Source organism: Branchiostoma belcheri, unplaced genomic scaffold (genome assembly GCF_001625305.1).
Source record: "Branchiostoma belcheri isolate BF01 breed outbred unplaced genomic scaffold, Haploidv18h27 scaffold15, whole genome shotgun sequence".
NCBI classification, from domain to species: domain Eukaryota; kingdom Metazoa; phylum Chordata; class Leptocardii; order Amphioxiformes; family Branchiostomatidae; genus Branchiostoma; species Branchiostoma belcheri.
In genome coordinates this window covers 2,542,386-2,565,559 of record NW_017802935.1, presented here as the reverse complement: position 1 = coordinate 2,565,559, position 23,174 = coordinate 2,542,386, and the positions used below count along the sequence as shown (strand labels likewise).

At 40.8% G+C, this 23,174-nt stretch overlaps 2 protein-coding genes across 2 annotated transcripts in view; one reads left to right on the top strand and one right to left on the bottom strand.

Annotated features, from left to right (window-relative positions):
* Positions 1–30: 30 nt before the first annotated feature.
* On the top strand, positions 31–7,892 carry LOC109465200 (calcitonin receptor-like). The gene is made up of 11 exons (XM_019762347.1): positions 31–40; positions 1,043–1,144; positions 1,672–1,775; positions 3,095–3,198; positions 3,438–3,561; positions 4,587–4,743; positions 5,161–5,291; positions 5,734–5,822; positions 6,460–6,595; positions 7,129–7,170; positions 7,309–7,892. The coding sequence occupies exons 1-11, from the start codon at positions 31–33 to the stop codon at positions 7,453–7,455; spliced, it is 1,146 nt and encodes a 381-aa protein (XP_019617906.1). The 3' UTR covers positions 7,456–7,892.
* Positions 7,893–10,628: 2,736 nt separating this feature from the next.
* Positions 10,629–23,174, bottom strand: part of LOC109465241 (disco-interacting protein 2 homolog C-like) — a 63,422-nt gene continuing 50,876 nt past the window's right edge. Inside the window, 16 exon segments of the mRNA XM_019762386.1 lie at positions 10,629–11,678; positions 12,108–12,256; positions 12,702–12,825; positions 13,267–13,441; positions 13,754–13,828; positions 14,010–14,129; positions 14,291–14,461; positions 14,738–14,814; positions 14,992–15,083; positions 15,287–15,417; positions 15,758–15,919; positions 16,250–16,389; positions 16,700–16,741; positions 17,091–17,214; positions 19,618–19,698; positions 21,330–21,401. Coding sequence (XP_019617945.1) covers positions 11,575–11,678; positions 12,108–12,256; positions 12,702–12,825; positions 13,267–13,441; positions 13,754–13,828; positions 14,010–14,129; positions 14,291–14,461; positions 14,738–14,814; positions 14,992–15,083; positions 15,287–15,417; positions 15,758–15,919; positions 16,250–16,389; positions 16,700–16,741; positions 17,091–17,214; positions 19,618–19,698; positions 21,330–21,401 — 1,839 coding nt within the window. The 3' untranslated portion in view covers positions 10,629–11,574.

Sequence of the window (23,174 nt, the reverse complement as noted above, 5' to 3'; positions counted from 1 at the left end):
CAACAAACGATTCTCCTGACACCAATTATAATGGCAGAAGGTCAAACTTTACACTCGTCATTATCCACTGAAGTTGAGCCTGAATGACACTAAGTGATTCTATAAGACATGTTTCAATGTGATTTAAAATGACCTATGTCCTTAAAAGTTTTAAAGAAACATAGCTCACATTGTCCTCAAGCTCAGGGGCAGTAATACGATGAGAAAATACGTATTATAACTTGATCTCCACTGCTAAGCTTAGTCCGTATGTTTCATAGTTAGGATTTAACAAATTTCCTCCCATAAACTGTAGCTTAGACTCAGAGAGATCGTGTCTGAGCCCGCTTCTACACTGTGCACTGTGTCTTCCGCGATACTTCAGGCGAATGCTGCAGAATACTATACCAAAACTTGCCTACATCCGACTGAGCTTTGAGCATAAATACAAGACTTGAAAGGCAACACTTCCTCATATTTCAAGTTCTTTAATAAGGTACAAGATTCAATTATAGATTACATTAAAGCATATGCATATGATCGTTGAGAATTCAATCAGGGGCAACGGTTAACCTTTTGTTGAAAATATGATTGAAGACTGGAATGTGAAAAGATTGGGCTTGCTATCTTCTTGTGAAAGTTCTCTTAGCCATGCATGTGCTTCCAAGAAAATACGTGTACTTAATGTCAAGTACAATCCCCCTGGCTAGCCATACAAAAACTTTGGGAAGCACGGGCCGTTTTAAATCTATCGTGAGGCCCATGCCGCGTGTACTGCTACTTTGCCAAGAGCATTTTCACTTAAAGTCTACTTTCCAGTCTCTGGTGATCTATGTATCTCGAAGGCGAAGGACTAAAGAAGGCATCTTTACTGGCAACGGTAACACCGTTTCATAAAATCATTTCAGTCAAAATGAAAATATAATCCAATAACTGGTGGTCCATGTGGCTATAGTTGGCAAGGAAGCCAAGAAGTGACTGGAAAACTTTATTTCCAAACATGTGGGGATGGTGTGTTTGATTTGTGTATTACATGATCTTACATGGTCGTTCTGTTTTACAGGGCTGTACTGTAACAGCTCCTTTGATAACATCTACTGCTGGCCCAACACACCTGCAGGATATACTGTGTATATGCCATGTCCCAAGGGATACGACAACACCAGTGAGTTATATATACATATTTTTTTCCATTTATTCTACACTGACGAATATTTTCCACGTAAAGATACAGAAAATATCAAAACTATTTGCTTTTGATCTTTTTGCTGACTGACTACAGATTTGTATGCTAGACGTGGTATGATACACGTCCTCTAGAGAACAGGCCTAGGCCAGGGAAGAAATAAAGTGTTAACGTTATGAGTATGAAAAAAATATCCGCCTGGCCGGATCGATGATTCCATGCGTTTCCCATATTTTCACGCTACATATACATGTTCAGTGCAGCATCCTTTGGGACGGCGATTCTTATCGTTTCAAAGGAAAGCTCATAACGGAAACATTATTGCGACATATGAAGGGCGTAAAGCAATTTGTGACAACCATAGACTGCCGGAGAAAGATTGGTTTTCCTTTAAGAGACTTGACTTCGGACTCAGTGCTGAATGTCATGATAGGTCAGTGTTCACACGGAATCATGTTCCCAATCCCTTTGAACTATTAAAGCTAAATAAATTCCGTGTCTTTCAGAAATCCTGGCTTACCGGATTTGTACGGAGACGGGAGAGTGGCTGAAGGGAAACTGGTCCAACTACACTCTGTGCGTGCCGCATAAGATCAGACGTGTGCCGCCGGTAAGGATGGAGCCCATCTCACATGTCCGTACTTTCAATCGCACGTCACTCGGAAAACAAAAGCCGGAAGAAAACAAAGATTTTGTTATCTTAAGCTATAAGTTGTTGTGAATTTCTTGTTTCATTTCTTATCACGACTCACCTTTCTCGCCGATTCTGTGCATAGTCCATAGTCACTTCATCTCAATCCGGCAAGGGAGACCATTTTGACCTTCCTGTCAATCTGCCGTCACACAATTTCGTCCCCCACTCCCTGTGATTCTACTGTATTCAAACAACCACAAGCAAACAAACAAACACATCGTTAACAAAACCTCCATACACAGAGGTAATTAGTACATGTAATGGTGATTCTGTTATTCCCATTGGCATTAGTTTTTCACCAGTTTCGAAATGCCGCACCTAGTTACTGGTCTGAAACATAGTTTGTGGTGTAGGAATGGGGCAGGCTATCGAGCGACTTGGACCGAGGACCGTAGTTGCCTACAAGAAAAGCTTGACAATCACGCAGATAGACAGCAATAACTTTCACCGTATCATCTTAGATTTCGTAAATGACTGAACGATTGCGTAAGGCTGTTAAAATCGGTCCGTCCTAACATGGGAATCCTGTTAGTGCGGTGTGTAGAATATCAAGACAGATTACTTCCAAAACGCTCTACAATTCTGCGGCAAAAATGATTCTCGTACTTTCTAGACTACCAATTTTACCCACGCACAACAAATGTATCGAGATGAACTTGCTACAGTGTTGCACCGCATGATTGGCTCATTACCTCGCACAAATCCCGGAGGTCAGCCGCGGGGTCGACGAAAATGAAGTGCAGAATGAAAGTAAGATAAATGTACCTTCCCAACGGACGACTTTAATGAGCGCGCGACCAATTTATACGCATTTCTTGGAGGATGGCCAGATCTGCTTTCCCAGAAACTTGTTACTGAGACTTTGAATTCGTCCTGGAAAATGCCGTGATTTTTTCCCGTAACGTATACGTACTTTTGTAAATTCTTCACGCGAAGGGCGTTACACCAATGACAATGTAATGGTGCACTGTTATGTATAAAAACATCTGTGATCTCCTTTTAAACATTTGATGTTAATTTCTTCTTATGTGACAATCTGACTTTATGGACAATCTGTATGGGTAAAATACTATAGCTATACCCGGTGAAATCAAAGTCGAAGGACCTTGCCTAAAATGTACTTCCCTTAAGTAGTGTTTTACCGATATCTGTCATAAGCGCTAATCACTGACATCTAGTCATAGACAAAAATCGACGTTAGGCCATTAGACATACTTCTTTATGTGTTTTCACAGCCGGATCTGTCCATGCTACTAGCGGTGAGAGATATCTACTTCGCGGGCTCGGCGTTATCTCTGCTGATGCTGTGTATATCCATGTTCATCTTCTGCTATTTCAGGTAGGTTTCTTCTTCTTACGCATTTTGAAAAGGGTATACATAACACATGTGTAGGGGGTCTAGTGGATAGGGTTGCAACGTTATATGTGTGTCATCTAGATCTAATTCAAGTTTTTAAAATTGAAGAAGAATATAGAGTATATGGAAAATCCGTGGGTAAAATTCTACAGCGCTAGCTATACATCAGAATCAAAGAACCTTGCCTGACAGGGCTGTTGAATATGTCGCTGATGTTCCAGGAGACTACACTGTGACCGCATCAGAATCCACAAGCAGCTGTTGTTGTCCCTGATCTTCCGGTCCATCATCCTCATCATACTGATGCAGCCTGGGGACGACTCTGGGCCTTCTTACATGAACGAGGTTAGTGGTGTTTGTGTGTGTGTGTGTCTGTCTGTGTGTATGTGTGTGTGTGTGTGTGTGCGTGTGTGTGTGTGTGTGTGTGTGTGTGTGTGTGTGTGTGTGTGTGTGTGTCTCTCTCTGTGTATGTGTGTGTGTGTCTCAAGATCTCCTGCTAGTAACCTTAACCGGCCGGAAAGTGTCGGCGGAAAGTTTCAGTGACAGGCCAAAGTTACTCCCAAAGGAACTCCATTCAAATTTATGTTATTTGATGAGCCTGGATTCCAACTTCCGGCAGATATCATTTTGATCTTTGTAGAATGTTGTTAAACGACCATTGACGCATTCATTACAGTCAAAAAAGGTGAAATGTTCTGTTTCGTACATGCCATGAAATGAAATATACATCTCTGAAAGAATGTCAACCAAAATAAAGGTAAGCAATATATAAATGTCAGCCCGCCATGCCGGAAATCTGTTAAAGGGCACACTGCCAACAAAACTGCAGACGAGAAAAAGAACTGACAACTGAAATTAAAAGTTGAAAAATTATTCCTCCTCTGAGGGCATAGAAGTAAGATACACTGTAAAGATATGACCGAAAGCCTCGGATTTTGACATCAAATTTTATCATTTCGTCTATGAAACGATTTTGTCATAAACATTATGGATTTCTTTTATAGATGGAAGCTACAAAAGCATCAACGTTAACGTGAAATCGTCCTATAAATTTTGTCTTGTCAAACAGGTCCAAGTAAAGTAGAACATTTGGTTTTTCGTGAATGTAGTAGAATTGGGGAGGAGATAGTATGACGTAATTTAATCGGGTATTACACACAGTCAACCGCGTCCTGAATTCCTCCACGTACCACCCACTTACTTCCGGTGCATGCTGTACATGTATTATCATTATTCAAGCAACCAAACACTCAATGCAACAACCTCTGCTGACTGAACAAGCATACGCACAAACCCACAGATAAATCCACCCAAAACAATACTTCCATATCAGAAAGTAATGGCAATACTATACTGAATCTATCTACCAGCCTGTAGTGTGCCGGAGCCTGGTGGTTCTGTCCCAGTACTTCAGCATGTCTAACATCTTCTGGATGCTGGTGGAGGGCCTGTTCCTGTACATGCGCTGTGTGGTGGCAGTCTTCCACTACCTCTCAAGTCTCGCAGTCTTCTACGTCATCGGCTGGGGTAAGGAGCGGGCAAAGTGCACGTGTTTGCATGCATCCTATGTGGACTATGGGCGAAAAGACTAGTAATAACTGTGAGAAGGGTTGGAAATTCACGAGGTATGATAGGTAAAGGAAAGAAAGAAGGTATGAATCAATACATACATGCATGCACGAATGAATAAACGTACAAATGAAAAAAAACATTGCCATACACTTAGAAGAAACTAACTTAAGCCTCAATGTTCGCTCTTAATGATAGCCCCATGCTAGTTCGTTGGGCAGCATTGGCTGTATCTTCAGCCGAAACGAGTAAATAAAAAACAATAAATAAACAAACAAATAACCTGTGTCTCCTAATGCTTATGATCAGTCCATGAACAACATATATACACCAAGTTACGATCGAACAGACTCAAACTTAACCCATTGTTTCCAGGTGCCCCGGCGCTGTTCGTTGCAGCGTGGACAGTGGTGATGTACCTGTTCGACACAGAGCGGTGCTGGATGGACTACACCAGGTTATCCTACGCCTGGATCGTGTCAGGGCCGATCGTTGTCGTTCTTGTGGTGAGCAAAGTAGTTGTCTCATTTTTCTGTTGAGTGTTTGAAAACATGACTTCACTGGGGACAAATCTAGATAGCCACTGATGCCATGTTCGTTGAGGGCATAGACCCAACATGGCGGACGATAGCACGTCAGCAGAACGCACTGCACCTGCACGAAAATATGCATTGTAATGTAGTGTGCATAGCACTTAGGCAGAACGTCTTATATATAAAGGTCATATTTGCGCATATAAAGTTAACATCCCGTCTGTAGTTTTCAAATGTTGTGTCGGAAAAGGTATCGTCTACAACAGGCAAAATTCTAATGCAACATTGACCAAACAAACAGCCAACGAAAATCGTGAAAAATCAGGGTTTCACACAGGTGCAGTACATTCTGCCGATGTGCTGTGTAGACCCAATTTACTACAACAAAGAATGAATATCTGTCCGTCCCTTACAGGTGAACCTCTACTTCCTACTGCATATCCTCGTGGTCCTAATCACCAAGATGAAAGCGGACCAACAGTCCACACAGTTCGCCGAGCCATGGTACGATCTCTCGGTCGGCCTCAGGTTGACTGTCCCGCCGCCGGCGTCGGCCCCCAAACCCTTCCCCAGGACGGTCGGGGAGTTAACCAGAATAAGGTCGACGTCATGTCAACGTTTTCATGACGTCAGTTTGTAGATGTCTGAAATCCATTCGCCATCAATCTCCAAGCAGATGTTAGGATGGAAAGCTGTAACGTTTTTCTCTGGCCGTTCCGTCACGTAGATCTATTGGGATAGCCAAAAAACGTTTCTTTCCAAACATCTACTTGGAGATCACCATTACACGTGAACTCCTAATCCTACACAGAACGCTTCCAGTTTGTTAAAGGCTCCACAATTCGATGTATGCACCCAAAACTAGTGAAATCTCCAACCTCAACTTGTGGCAATCCTTTGGATTGCATTTGTCACGCATTTCACCATGATGCCATGTACATGTACTCACTCATGCTGTTTGTAAAGCTCTATGAAGCATATTCTTAAATCACACTGACATGTACAGCCTTTGCAAGTATGGTATTTGACATCTGCAAGCAGTAACATAATGCACACTTAGGGTATACATTTTTCCCTTATGGTATATTTCCTTCATACCCAACGAGTATTTTTCCAGCAATGCCTGGTTCTTTGTTCACAGGAAAGCCCTGAAGGCGATGTTCATCCTCCTGCCGCTGCTGGGACTCACCAATCTGCTGTTCTTTGTGGATCCACAAGACGGCGGTCTGGGCGAGGACATCTATCAGGTCTTTAACGCTGTCATGCAGGCGACACAGGTAGATATATCTGCCAAACCAAGTGCGTCCCTCTGGTCTAGCTTTGTCAAATCGCGCCCTCTAGCGGCCCTCCAATTGATAGGCACTCTGGACCTCGTCCCGAGCTAAACATTCTGTCATTATCAAAAGCATTTCCGTACGATCAGCGTCCACAAGCCAGCGCATTCGTTACTGTCTTCGGTGGGATGTATCAAAAGCGACCCCTACTTATTACTGGTACTGCAACTGTATTGTGTCACCTTTATCATGTAGTACATCCAACGAGCTCTATTGAAAGCTCCTTGGTACATCTAATGTTGACGAAAGCTTGAAGCTATAAGCAAAAGCCAGGACGCCGAATCCACATGAATACGTCAAGTATGGGGACTCCAAGTGACCAAAATATCACTGCATGTCTATGGTAAAGCAGATGCGTGCAGTACCAACAGCGATAAATAGGGGTCGCTTTTGATACATGCAACCAAGTAGTAAGTTACAATGTATGTCATACAGTTGTAGGAGTCAAACCATCTCATTTCTTGTTTGTCTTGCAGGGGATGTTTGTATCTATGATCTACTGCTTCACAAATGCCGAGGTAAGTACATAGTGATAATTCTGAAGAGGACCCCTTGTTGAGTAGCTATACCCTACAAGTCTACTTGTACTGTTATGAAGAACATACAGATGTAATGTTAGTATTGACTATTGACGTTATCAATTTTTACCTGTACAGGTTCAGAATGTCATCCGTGACAAGCTAGGACACCGTAACCACCAGCCCAAATTTGACATGCAGGGTCCAGCCCAGCGGAGAGGTCTGCTCGCGTCCACCACAGCTTCTACTACAGTCACTCAGTCTCATGCAGAGACCCGGCTGTGATGGTGCCATAGTGACTGGGGCAGGGGGGCAATCTATCATTCCCAAACATGCAAATGAGGACATGACTTTGCATATGAATCTGGATGTGCATGGGAATCTTCCCATGTATGCTAATGTCTTTTGGACACTGGAGTTAGCGGGGCTAACACTGGACTTAGCGGGAGATTCAAACTGAGCCCCGCTCTGGACCCATCGTGCCAAGAGGTCAAACACCTGTGCTGTAGCATGCCATTGTATTCGCAGTCAATGTCAACTTTCAAGAACTGTAGATTACAATCGTTCAGTAAACAGAACAACATGTACACCCATGTCAACCCTTTGTGATACTTCATTGTCGAGTGTGGCCATGTGATAGCAGATCTGATATTCTTTGTGTCTGTTGTGGTTCAAAGTTGTGCTTGATGTGATGTGTATGTGCACTGCAAATGATGTTAAAATTATACAGATCCCCACAGTGTACAGATCCCCCCAGTTACAGAATGGGAGAAACATTTCTAACATATTCAATAATCTACATACCTAGGCATCAATGTCTGGACTGATTTAGGGATGGACTTTGAATAATGTAAATATGAGATCCCCAAAACTGGCAATATATCTTTTCAAGGAATACCAAATTAAACAAGGAGTATGTCTGTATATTTTTCTGACTAGCTTTCTAGAAAATTTTGCCAGGATACCTTTAAATATATTCAGTTACCTAACATTCAATAACGTTGACAGCCAGATGGTTATATGTACTACATGTACATGACTGTATGTAAATAAAATGTCTTGCATATCATTGTACATCTTGATGTCATCTTTTGTTGTACAATTTCTAAGGACCACCTAAAATGAAAACACAGGAAATTTTAGACCCCAAGGAAGTGATTTAGATTTTTGTTAATGTACTGGAACAGTGGAGTGAACTGTGATGTAATTTTAACAGGTATTACAGTCAACCACAAACAAGAAAATACACCCAGAAAACCACCTAGACACTTAAGAAAAAAGCAGTAAGCATCTTAGCAAATCTATATGTGACAACAGTATCATCTTTAATTGCATATGGTTTATAGCTAATAAGATACTTAATCATATGGAAAAACATTCTGTAACAAAATTTTGACACAAAGACAACTTCTGGTCATGGCTGCTTCATTTTAATTATTGAATGCATCGAAACATGCAACTTCATTGAAGTGAACAGTGTAGGTTTCACTCCATGTATACAGGAAGGCTATTTACAACATTATTTCCAAGAGAGGAACAACTATCCCTTTGTTCACAAGTCTTTTCCCTACTGTTACATTGTACTATTTGTCGTTTTTCCCCCCAATCTGAGCCCACTGACTGCATTTTCCTTGAATTGTTAGATGACTCACTTGTCAAGTTCATGTAACGACTTTGCTTTCCCAAAGACAATTTGTTACTTCAGAATTATTGTAGATTTACTTATGACTTTTGAATTTCCACAGAACACTCTTTACCTCAGTAAGCAATAATCATTAATGGAATTATCATAAATTCATAGACAGAGGACGTATACATTCAATGGGAGTACATTTTTACAGCCTAACAGTATCTTCAAACACTTGATCATAGCTATAAAATTGACAAAAGCATAAACACAGCGATAAACAATTCACAGCAGTGAAATGCCGGTTAGGCCTTATATACAAGCCTGGTCTCCTTGCAACACTGAATACATTGTACAAAAAGGAGATAGACTAACCTCTGCAAAAATAAAGCCACACAACCAATAGAACACTAGCCAAACATTGCACACAAGTTTTACTACATGTACATGTACCAACTCCCATGTAGGGGGTATTGTTCATTCTCTACCATTCTAATTTCTAGCAGTATAAAAAAGTACAAACATGAGACAAGTAATCTTTATATTCCTACTCACTTCCATGGCAACATCACTTTTCTCGAGCTCTCTTCTGTAATGTGAGACTATATTGTCAAGATTGGAGCGTGAAGTCAAATGCAGAAACAAGCAACAGAAATGCTTCAGTTCTTCCAACACTTGTGCTTTAGTGGCAGCAGCAGTTGCCTTCTGGGCTAGTATACTCTCTGGGCCTGAGGATAATTCTAGACTTTGTGAAGCCGAGTTTTGCATACTGTGCCATCCCTCAGAAGCAAGGTGCAAGTTGCTATTCCCGGTAAGCTAGTCAACACAAGCTTGCTTCTCTCATTCAGTCTTGATAGACAGTTACATGTACTTAATCTCACTTTCTCTTTGGATGGGTGGTTTGCCTGCAAGTGCAATGGGGGACAAATGCAAAAGGTGTAAAACCAAAAACTTTGCAACAAGTATGAATGTACAACACTACAACACCAGAGGCTGATTTTGTAATCAACAAGGAATGGCTTTCATTATTTTGATATCAAAGTGTTCTCAGAGTCCAAGGATCAAAATAATAATTGCTTAACATTTATAGCAAAACAAAAGGCTCCAAAACAGCTCCTATTTAAAAGTTAGATGTAAGCGACCATAAGGAATGATACATCATTTTTGTAGTAATTGTGGCTTTACAATTTGATACTAAAATGGTTTGATTTTAAAAAAGATTACAATTTGTAACTGTTGATTAAAACATAAGGCATATGTGTGTACAAACTATATCGAAAGGCTAAGAATCAATGAAGTCATGGTTTTCAAAAACCCATTCTAAATATAGTCACACATGAACAAACAAAACATAGCATAAGACGGCTCCGCCCCTGAGGCTTCGCCAAAAATCTAAGAAAGCCACCCTCCAGCAGGCACTGCCTGATTCCAGCAGCAATTTGTCCGTTATACATGTTCTCTTCACTACCTCTACTGCTTACCTCTACCCTAAACCAGCTTTAAACCATACACATTGGAGTGCCTCTGTGTACCTACCTGCTATATCGGTAAACATAAACTACAATGTACTTACAATGTACATGTTAAAAAGCCTAATACAGGTGAATGGATGCATGTACCACTTACTATAGGGCTTGATGTTCTTACATTTCATGGTGGCAAATGCCTGTTTTACTGGTGGCCTATGCTTAATTTACTAGATGCCCAGTACCAAAACAATGCAGCCAGGATAGGACCAGCATCATGTACATGTACATAGTAAAAAATCTGATGAAAATCTATTACAATACGCACCACTCTAAGCCTAAGAAAGGACACATCCTCTCATTAATTGTTGGAACTTCTTCACCCCTGCCAAGGTTTTTACACTTTTACAAGACCACCTATGTTGGGTCTTCCCTCCCAAGAACATATTTCAGACCACACCAAAAAAGCTCTACCTCTACCAATGGTGGCATGGGAAATTTCCAAAAGCATAATATGAAAAGTGGCTGCAATGGACAAACCTGGTCACACTTCCAAGCCAGTATATGGGAGAAATAAAACAGAAAATTCAAACAACCAAGGCATAACAAAACTAAGTTTGGTATTTTATGCTTGTCAGTGAGGACTGAGGAGTACCAAAATCATGCAACCATATGAGTGTAGTACCAACTGCATGCTATTTGAACATAACAAAACATAACAAAATGTCATAAATTCAATGTATATCAAAACTTAAAGGTGCTCAACACACACATAAAATGGATTGTACAAAATTTATGTACATTTTGTGCAAACAAAGGAAAACTCAAAAAGAAAACATGCAGGAAGTCACTCCTAAAGCCAACTGTCCATTCTAAACCTGCAAACAATTATACAATATCTCCAACAAAACCTGCCAACAAAAGCCGTGCCATGTGATCTTATTGAAGGCTATTGTACCATTGATAATGGAAAATACCCAGTACTTTCAAAAAAGATGGGAGTAAAGTATGATTGACACTTTCCAACAGCTCCTATCTTCACAAAGTGGACAGGGAGAATAAACAAAGACATATCTGTTTGAAGGGATGCTGTGAAGTCTCTTGGCAAGCAGACTGTTGCCAACAGTCAAATCCAACTGCAAGTCTGCAACTGATATTCCAAAAAAACATAATCCAAGGCTGCGGTTCTTTCCCCCAGCGGTGACACCAGAAGTGTCAGTTAGCCTGGTGCCTGGGAGACTGGGTTCTCTGGAGGCTGCCTACGATGCGGTCTCGAGGGAGGGTGTCTTGAGCAGGGGCGTCCCCCTTCTGTCACATGTTGTAGGCGACGTAGATGGGGTCCAGCTGGTCAGCCAGGAAGCCGTCCCGCAGGTGCATGCGCTGTTTCTCACCGCGGGAGTTGATCGGGATCACTCCTAAACATACAGGGTAGAATCTTCTGTCAATGAAAGATTATGATTGTTGCAGCTGCACATGTATAAAATGAGCCTTACATGAGCTACACATACAAAAAAATGAGCCTTTAAGCTTCTTACAGACATTCTTTAACTGAAAGGCTTCTACAACTATCACTTAAAAAAACAGGCTAAAACTAACTAAAACTTAAACTGAAACAGATGCCAACCTTACACTGTACAAAGTTTGCAAAACCAAAACCCAAGACAAAATCATGCTAAATAAGCCTTATGTTTTTATGCCCTTACTGTACTGTACTACTGTACACTACTTGTGTCCATGTAAATTTAAGCCAAGAAATGGCTAGAGGCCATGCTACAATGTAAGTTGGAGGTACTTTGCAGACAGGAGCCATGGGCCAGATCCTGGCCTGAACACTGGACACTGACCTGGATCCACCACCACGACCACCCCTACGATGAGGTAGTGTTCCTCCAGCACCACGTTGGTGACCAGCGGGATCAGGTCTAGGGCTTCATTCTCAGGACCCTCCAACTCTACCACTACCACCAGCAGGTTAGTCCAGGTGAACACAGCACTGGAAACAAAAATAACACACATGAATATCAATTTACAGCATTCAAACAAAGTTTCAGTTGTACAAAATGTTTGAAACATTTCACATTTTGAATCAAACAGTCCTTCTTTCTCAAAGTCCAAGAAATTTGCCACTCAACCTACCAAGTAACAGTTAAGAGGAGTAAACCTCTAGTATGATAAAAATCTGTAGTAGACAAGCATAGAAATGACACAAAATACCCTCTATAGTCAAAACAGAATAACGTAGGTATGGAAATGGTCATCTGGGTTGTTTTAAAATTTGAAGACATCCACGAAGAAAACTATCATTCAAAACTTCATAATACTAAGGCAAAGTACATGTATCACCATGAAAGAGATTGATAGTAAAGTCATACTCATAAAAATCCAATACCCCGGTAAACACAATATGCTATGACTGGTGTGATGTCATTATACATTACCATTCGCAGATGTTCTTGTGACATCTGAGCACGCTGTTCTCGATGTCGATGGGGTGATACCGCATCCCTCGTAACATCAGGGTCTCATCCAGCGAACCCACCACATACAGGGCATCATGGTACTCTGCAGGGGAAATAACAGGTTTGACACATTAAGCACATGTAAGTGTAAGATTTGGTATGAAAAAGCAACTATAATTGCGCTGCTGTCCTTGGTGCTGAATGGCATTCACATTGTACCATAATGTAACTATACAATCATACAAGGGTGAAAATCATACAGGCAAAAATCCCATCAAACTAGAGAAATTATGGTAAAAAAACATGGCAGGTACCATCTTTAAAAATAACTGTTAGTTGCTCATGAAGCCACAACCAGATACTTCAAACTACACCCAAACTCTTCCAAAAATATTCATTACAACAGTGACACCATAGTCCTAATCAGTAACAACTTAAGCAGAACTTCATGAAAAACTTGGCGAAACATTAAAAAGCCATGTGTAATTAGTGGATAGACAGGAAATGAATCTGCTATGTCCAGAGGGTTTGACCGTTGACTGACCTCCTGTATGGTTGGTGAGGTCAGTCTGTCTGAGGAAGCCCAGGTAGCCTGTCCTGCAGTAGACCGCTGTGGTGTCGCCGGTGGTCAGCGAGGCTGAGAAGTGGTCATTCTGTAAGGACTCGTCTCCGTAGATGGTGAAGTAGCCACTGGCACTGTGTGGACTGGACACCCAGATCTGTGGACAGTGGACAAGCACACTTAAATTCAGCATGTATTGAATGCAACTTATATATTTACCAACCTATGGTGTGTTCTCGGTCAAACTTGTCTGTAGTGACCTTTCAAGGGACTTGGAAAACAAAAACAGTCACAGTAGACAAAAGGCCACTGTAGACAGGACAGGATTTTTAATTTTTGGGTCAATGGAGAAAAGTACCTAAGAGACCACCCAAAAGTGGCCACAATGGCTACATACAAATAGGTTTTAAATTCATTGTATATTTTACATGCTTGTCTTTATGGTTAGAAGATCAATGGCTGTACATACCTCTCCCAGATGGGAGTCCCCACACTGCCCCTTTGTCTCAGGGTTGGCTATCACCACCTTCACTCCTGGCAGGATCTGAGGAGACAGAACATACAATGTACATTGTATGATTACTCTGGACTTTAACACAATCTAATACTCTCCACAGAAAAAGGAGTAAAATAGTAATTAAAGAGACTCGGATAAGGGTTTGCAGTTTACAAGGAAATGTACAGGCTATCCATGTTGCTTTATGTTGAACTTGTGAGTTTCTTACCTTCCCAGACTCCATGAGACAGAGACTGTGAGGACTTCCCTTCTCCACCAGCGTAACTCTGTCATTCCGCAGGGCTCGCATGTCCACAAACACAGACGTGGGGTCAGGACCTGATGTTCCCTGTACATTTGTACATACACAACATTTGGTTTCAGTTATCAGAGTCTAACAGAAAGAAAATACTTTCAAACCCGTACATACAAACCCACCCTGTGCGCCACCCAAAAAACAATACTTCTGTCTGAGAATTGACTAAATAAAAAAACTGAATAGTAAGTTACCTGACAGCAAACAGCAACATTGACCCTACAGCCGAACGTAGTACTGACAGCACGAGGGGACAGCCCAACGTCCTTAAACAGCTTGGAGAAGGAGTTACACAGGTTTATTCTGGGTCTCTCCTCAGCAACTACCACACAGGTCCTCACTCCGGATAGGTTCACTCCCTTAGCCTGGGAAAGAAAAATAAAAACATGTTAGAAGACCATAGTTCTCTGGAAGATAATGTTCGCAATGTAAAACTATTATTAACCAATTTCTAGAGAAAACACAATCACAATTCTGAGAGCAAGCACTGGATTATGTTCATATCTGTACCTACCTACTATCAACCAACATTAGTAACTACAGCAAAAAGCACCAGCTTTACAGGCACACTATGCACCTGGTTATGGACTGTTTGAAGTAACCAGTGACAATTTGTAGCTCAAGAACACGTCATTACTTACCCTCAGAGTTCCAGTCGACCCTCCCAGTCCCTTGGTGCTGATCTCAATGACTCCGTACGAGCAGAACACATCTCGCACTGAAAACAACAAATACTTTCATGTTTAGTCCAGATACTTTTAGAAACAGGTTTGCTTACACAACAATACAACAACAAAACAGGTAAAACTAATGACTTAACAATGCAGTGTGGTCACTCAATATTTGGAAACTACTAGTATTACTCCATTTTGCTGGCGAACTACATGAGTGTTACCTTTATTCTGACTGACAGCCATGAGCCACAGTGAGGGGTTGGCCTCTACATCAGCAGGGGGGATCAGGATGGTGTGGTGACCTGCATACACCCTGGGGGCAAAGGACAATGGTCAAAATGAATCCACATGACCATGTAGAAGTGCAAACTCAAGTAACTGATTTGTCTCAAGGTAGCCCTACATGGAACAGATTCATAGAAAACAGTACCATCATCATCAGTACTGTTGGTGTACATTTGTACCTAACATACAAACAGTTTACATAGTCCAACATAGAATGAAAGACTATCTTACCCCACTAAGCACCAGAGCACGAAGCCCAGCCCACAGAAGGGGTCGAGACAGAGGGCGATGGTTCTGGACGGGTACAGCTCAGCCTGCAGCTTCAGCGAGCGTGACAGGTTACTGGCCGCTGAGTGAGACATCTGAGGAAAAATACAACAAACTCATCTTAAAGGTATCCAATGCAATTTCAGGGCAGCAAAACATTCTTAGCACATTTTCATGTCATCATTTCATACTTGAAGTGTTTGCAATAGCCCAAAAAATGTGAGGTGTCTATTCATTTTTTGGGCCGCTCATAAATAGCTAGGACCAGCCTATGATACAAACACGCAACCATTTTCTGTCAGCGACATCACATTTTACTTCACATATATATGTGTCAGTTTGCAATGGGATAGGGTTGGTGTTCAGGAAGCCTGCATCTTGATATAAATATACTTACGTTATCAATTAACTAGCTAGTTGATATTGATAACTCACCTTGATACCAGCCAGCATGCCTGTTGTAGACACACTGAAGTCCAGGTAAGCTAACATCTCTGGTGTTGGGGCACGGTAGATACTGGACAGCTTTTTTCTGGGCGTGTCGTCACAGTCTAACAACACAGGCCACGTCTTCACATCTATTGCACTAGCTGCCTCCTGGGATGAAAGACACAATATATGAAATTAGATTCTTTGAATCTCATTGAATAAAAAAAAAGTTGCTCCAACTTTCCTGCATTCTTAGATAAGAATTCATCGGTAAAGATCTCAATTGGAGAGCAAATTTTAAGATGTTTGCTGGAAAGACAGTTAGAACTTTTCAACTTTGATTCATGTTACTTTACAGTAGATCAATGGATTGACTTGAAATTTAGAATTTGTAAAGGGGAGACTACCCTAACACATCTCATTTTCTTCATATACAAAGGATGTACATGTAGTTGTTGTTCACTCATGCAGTCTTTACTTAGAGGTATCAGTCCTTACTTTAGACTTGAGTAGTTTCAGCATAGTTCCCATGGTGAGGACTGCCACAGACTTGCTGACATCCACTATCATCTTAACAGTGGGGAGGGTGGTCGCAATGTTCTGGTGGTGGGGAGGGCGCACGGGGACTGGAACAGCACCTGAACAGTAAAACCACAGGTTGAGTTAAATAGCTTGTGTATATGTGCGTTGTGCATGTGTATGTATTGGTGACAGTAATAAAAAATTTCCTGCAAGTAAACGTGTGCTAATACACAATGTATACTACTGTACTACAATATACAAAGTATACTACTCTACATGAACTGTATCACATATCTGAAAGTGAGTGAAATCATATCCATGTATGTGATAGAGCTTTCTTAAGGTATTTGATGTTGTCATTACAAAATGTTCTAGGCCATAAATATCCCAACAGCACTCAGATAAAAGGAAATTATGTGTACTTACCAACGTAAAAGCAGCCATACACAGCTGCAATAAGGTCAATACCTGTAGAATAAAATAAACTTCATGTTTAGTTTGCTTTTATCACTTGAGAGAAACGGGGAGGGGGGAGGGGTAATAAATGTGTGGAGGTGATTTAGATGAACTACAAAGGCCACATTTCTAAGCAAGTACAGCATATTCCCCCCACCTCCCTACGTTAGGTAAAACAATACATTTCATTGTGGTATAGAGGGAAACATAATGACACCCAAGTTTGCCATCCAGTACTGACCAGGAATACAGAAACCCTAACCCTAACGCATAGCCAAGAGGGATGGAGACAGATGGTCAGACACTCCACTATGCAGTGCCCCCATGACCCTGGCCTGGGTTAAGGGACCAAGGTACTGACCAGGAGTGAAGATGAGAGCCACGTGGTCGCCTGTGTTGATCTTCCCCTTCTCCAGCAGTAGACAGCCGATCCTCTCTGCACGTTTATGCAGCTGCATACAGGACACTGCACCTGCACCTCCGCCCTGAAACACAAACAAACAACTATGTCACAAACTGTGGGTTCCACCACCTGCTACAGCTTAGTAGAACCACCTTATTTTGTGTCATGCAACATCAGCTTCACATGCAGACAGAAACAAATTTTGTGGCCAAGGCTTGGAACCAATGTAATCCTGTCAATAGCTATACACCGACACGTTCATGGAAAAAGGCATTCTAGACGAACACTATAATGTGAGCATGATATGTACAACTTTGTACTTATATTTCTAACTTAAGAATTGTATTCAAGAGCAAAAATTCCTATAACAAACCGGTGAAGTAAAATGTACTAGTACGAGACTGGTACAGCATATAATGTTATATTGAGAGACAGTATATTATACAAAACATATTTACACACAAGAGTAACACTTCAGACCACTGACAAACATGTACATGTACTACACGTTTGTCTACTCTACGGCAAACACACGTACAGGTTACGTCTCAACAAACAGGTATAAGCTGGAAGAGGGGTCTGAGTGAGTGAATGAGAGAATGAAATGTGGAGGTGTATCAGTAGAACCATGCAGCAGCAGCCTCCTGCATTCCTTGTCATACATGGAGCCATTCCTTCAATGGATAGTCTGGGTCTGAACAACGCAAACACAGTGTACAACCTGACACTTTTTTTGTAGCATGTGTAGTCCAGTGGTCAGCGACCCTGTTTCTGGACCAAGAGGTTGTGAGTTTGAATCCCAGCTGATGCCGCTCACACGAATGCATGCTACTGGAAAGGGTTGCAGTCCGTAGGACAAGACTATTCATAATGTGCTTGTCGAAAACAACTCTGGAAATTTGCCCTGTTCAAAGATCTTGTAAATACTGTATATAGCATCTTCTATGGCGAGACCAGTGGAAGAATAGCTCTTCAGTAAGCTAAAACTGGATTGAGATTATTTTCCTATTTTTCTGTTTTGACAATGGAGTATTCAGTAGTACGATCAGTACTATTGAATGATAACACAGGTTGTATTTAGGTTTTGTTTGTGAACTATAAGACCCAGACTACAGAGAAAGCCAGGCATGATCTCAGTCTACACAGCATTCACTACTTCTGCAGGCAGGCGGGACTACATCTGTTGAGAATGCACACTGGTTTAGTAAAGCACATTCTACCTTCACTGGAACAAATGGCAAGAACACAGATTCCTTCAGTTTTAAACAAGTTATAGTTCAGATGATTTCAAATAGTACTGTAGAATCACTTTGCAGGGACTTAATTTTGTGGTATAAGGGGGAAGAAGTTTTTATGCAGTGTTTAAGGTTCGCAGTTGAAGCAATTCTGCAGTAAAATATCAATAGTTTGTGGCAAGAGGTCGCAGTAAAAAGATATACAGTAGGAATATCACTAATTATAGTAGTCTGCCAATTAGCAGCACAACCAATGACAGCCTGGCAATTAACGGTTTAACCAATGAGAGAGTGGCTGCATGTCTGTAAAATATTTGGCATGTCTATGTTTTGACAAAGGTGCGTGGGGCCATAGGATCGTTCTATTCTCTGCCATTTGTTCGTGGAAGGTTCTACCAGAGATCTACATGAGAGCACACAGTGGGTTTGTGACAAGGAGTACCCCAGAGCCAGTCCTCAGGAGCCGTGAAATGCTGCCACTCCGCACACGGTATGCCGTGGTCTGTGGAACATGAAAAGTGGATCTTGAAACACCCCTGTGCTTTGAGTGGTGCAGTCCTGCTGTGGCTCAGGAAACTGCCTAGTGATGGACTGATCCATTCCATTAGGGGTATGTTTTTGTTAAACTTAACTGCACCATGTGAAACATACCCTCGTGTATGTTTTATATCAATCTTGAGTGTGTCAAATGTTTTGACAAGTTCATGCTTTTCTTATTTCATTTGTTGTCGGATAAGGATAACCATAAACATAAAAATGACAGTAAAATGCCCTTACACAGCACCTAAGTGAGCCATACATGTAAGTACATGTACACTAAATCTTGCTCAGGTAACTTTTCAAATTTTCCCATGTTGAAGGTTATTCAAGAGAATCTATTGATATTGTTTTGATTGTTTCTAAACAAAAACGTTTGCCAGATTACAACTTATACAATAATTCTGGACATACATGTACGTGCATCTTTTATTTTTCCCTAGGTAAATAATATGCAAGATCAGGAAACATGGATAGCCTAACTAGCTCAGAGAGGTTAATTTACAAAAATCTATGCAGGTACACAATCCCTATAGTGCTGCTTGAAAGTTTTTCACAGCTCTATGCAAAAAGACTCAACTATGAATACCTGCATGTACATAAAATGTCCTACATGTACTTTGCTACAACTATACAAAGTCTATTGGGCCAGGAAGATGATAGAAAGGGTCTTACATTCATAATAATGACATACAAGCACACTTGAAAGTCACCTTTGCATTGAGTTGTGAGAACAGAACCTCCTCCGGGGTGGTGGCTGCTCTCCACTGGAGGATTTCTGACAGGAACTGATGCTAAATAAGGAAAAAAAAACACAACAAAAACTGTGAACAGGAGAAAACTAACTGGCTACTTGTACACTGTAGGAAATGTGGAGTTGACACAGCTTGGAGAAATTGCTGGGGACGAATGACACTGTAGGAATTGTTAACCTTCTCCCTGCTACAAGTAATTTTTTGTTGTCAAACAATAATGGGCAGCAGGGAGAGGGTTATGTTGATTGAAATCTGCTTGACAGGTCAGTTAGTTAGTATAGTAGCTGTGTGTGAGAACTCAAGGTATTTGATAGTGAGTTAAGCAGTTAAGCAATATGTACATGTAACACAGTGTAGAAACAGAGAAAGCTGTGTTTTCATGTGCACAGCATAAGGAAAGAATAAAGAAGGAATCAGAGGAATTGTGACTTTACAAATGAATATTATTCGAAGAAGAGACAAAACAAAATGATTTCAAACACAAGGAATGAATGAATCATTTACTTATCATACAATGTAGTTGTAAGGAAAATGGTGGAAGGCAAATTAATGCTTGACAAATCAAATCTGAGACTTCTGTCATTGCTAGAAGGGTACAAGATTGAAGTATCTGAAGTATGTCATATTGAATTTGTGTAATATAAAAGGAAAAGGAGCAGATTGCACAAATACAGATCAGAACAAAGTAAAATGGTCAATCAGTAGATGACAATAAAATTCGTACTGTATCATGAAGCAATACACACAAAATTCAAACATGTAGCAAATGTGCATGTCGCTAAGGCTTGATAGGGAAGGCATGTAAAGGCAAGAACTATGTCAAAATGAACACCCAGTTGATTTTTTAATTTTCAACAGTCTTTGATTTTCAGGTTTGCGATTGGTTGAGAAGTCTTGCGAGCCAGTACCGTATTCTCTCCAGTGAAGTGCATGCACGAGTGTGTGACGTAGCAAACGGCAACAAAACAGTGCTACACTCTACCAACCACAACCACCAGTTTATAATCATATAAACACAAATAAAAGGTGCAGGAAAGATTGTAGGAATGTTGGGATCATGCTGTACATTCAGTTTACAGTTATGTACGTCTCCGTCAAAAATGTTGAACGTCTTTAACTCAATAGTTTGTGTACGAGTGTTTGGATGCGTGGTTGTAGTGAAAAGTAGTAAAATAAGAACACTTATTTATTTGGATATACATTATCAAGAATTACTACTTTTTCAAAATTCAGTCTTAAAACGTCATTCCAAGAATCAGTTACACAAATGTTTCAACGACTGTTACAACATGCCTTTAAGAATGGTAAAAGTAGCCAATGTTGGTCGACCAATCAAATCAAATGTAAGCAAAAGCAGGTGTTACATGTACATGTACATGAGAATGTACTTTATGTAACATGCCATGTGATTGGTTCATGTTAGGAAAACTTTGCAAACAACACGCAAGCCTATCGTTGTTTACTCGTCATTTCTGATGCAAAAGTTTAGAAAAAATCAACATGAAGTTTGCTTGTTTTGGTATGAAGAAAGGCACTGAGGTGTTATAATAATAATGTAAAGTGCACTGTGTCAGGATAAGTACATGCTTTGTGCAGGGGTGCTTCCCTTCAGGTAGAGAGAATACAGTACAAGCTGCCGTATGGTTTTCTAGGTTCGAAAAGCGCCTCACGGTTTTTCCTGTTGCCTCGATGGGATCGCTCGGGATGTGCTGTTTGCCGCTCAACCGCAGGGAGGAGAAACCCTGGAATTCAAGGAAACGTTCCCAGCAAAAACAAAACAAACAAAAAAGTTAATAATCAGAGCAGTATACCAAAACAAGGAAGAGAGGTCTTCCAGAGGTATAGCTTTTGGAAAGAGATTGAAGAAGAAGTTTTAAAAGAAGAAACTGGGATTCAGAAGTTCAGAGTTCCAGAGTTGCACCAAGGTGGGAAAGTCTATGGGAATGTACGTCATGTAATTAACATTAAGTGTGAACAAAATAACTGGTAAAATGTAAGGCAGTGCAGTTCAAAGTAACAAGCAAGCATACAGTCAGCACACAATGTGGTTACTAAGGTACATTTTGTATGAAACTGGTAAATGCAAACCAAGTGCTGGTCTTGGAGAAATTGTATGAAAGAAATGTATATAACAGTCAAAAGGTGGCTCCAGAAAGGAAACCAGCTATCAATGGTAGTGGGGGGCAGTTTATATCAAGTAATTGTTGGATGATCATGTCTGTCTATCAGTGAAATGTAAAATGTGAGGACACCATAATAAGTTAACACTGGAGTACAAAATGTACAACATATTAAAGGCTTCGGGAAGAACAAGACTTGTAAATTTTAAACTTGGCATCTAACATTAAAATTCCATTCCAAAACAAAATTTATTGTGATTATATTGGAAGTTGGAAAAACATGTGCCACACGTTTTGAGTGTTGAAGCAATCCTGCAGTTATGAGGGATCCAGAAAGAGGGAGCTAATCCACTGCAGCTGTACCAACCTTTCTATACTGCTCATCGTCCCCGTCCAGAGTTCCGATGTCCCTGCCCTGCGCGCCCGCGATGCGCCGGCCCTGCACCAAGTTGCCCACCATGACGGACGATGGACCAACTTCTGGAGGGAAGTTTGTTGGCAGAAAACACACACAGAAAACACCATTAAACTGTCTACATGTACAGAAAAACTCGCTGGCATGATCTTCCCTTATAAACAATACTGGTCAAGTGCTCCTGAAGAAACTGGACGGCCTACATTAAATAGCTGTTGTGGAAATGTTCTGGGTTAGTGGGTAAGGCCTAAGGGGAATGTTGTAGGATATAAGATTTTACATAATACATGATTGTGTACAATAACATAGAAATTGAAATTTTTCCATATAACTCATGTGTAATTAGTTTAAAATAATGGACTGCACACAATCCACTCATCTTGCTTTAAGGAAGAGCAACATGTAGTTACATCATGTATTTTTAAACAGTATGTCTTTACATTATCTGAAGGACACATACATGTGCAGACAAATACAGGTTTCGTGCATCATACACAACTTCCCATGAAGAAGCAAACACATAAGCAAAATACCTGGATGTTTCTGTCTTGGCTTTGGAAGATTTGTAACACACCTGTTGGAATGAAAAAAAAAGAATTTAGGCAAAAAAACAATGACACCTGCTGTGAAGGAGTACATCCTAAGGAAATACTTCTACAAGACAGTATTATTTTTTTAATTTTTAATCACCTAGAAGAGCACTTTACATCTTTTATTTTTATCCTAAAGCACTGGATGGATCAATACTTACGTATGTGGACACATCAGTACATTACAGGGGTGCAGACTGCCCTCCATAAACCTCTGCTTGGTCTCCCACAGGTGGATACCACCCAACGGGGTCTGCAAACATGGGCAATATGATGTAAATGTAGAATACAAGTGGTGCAATACTGTCGATGAATGCTGGGTGGAGCTCCTGCACTAGTCAAAGCTGTGTAACATGTACCAGCATTTGTTTACCAGTGATAAGACAATGT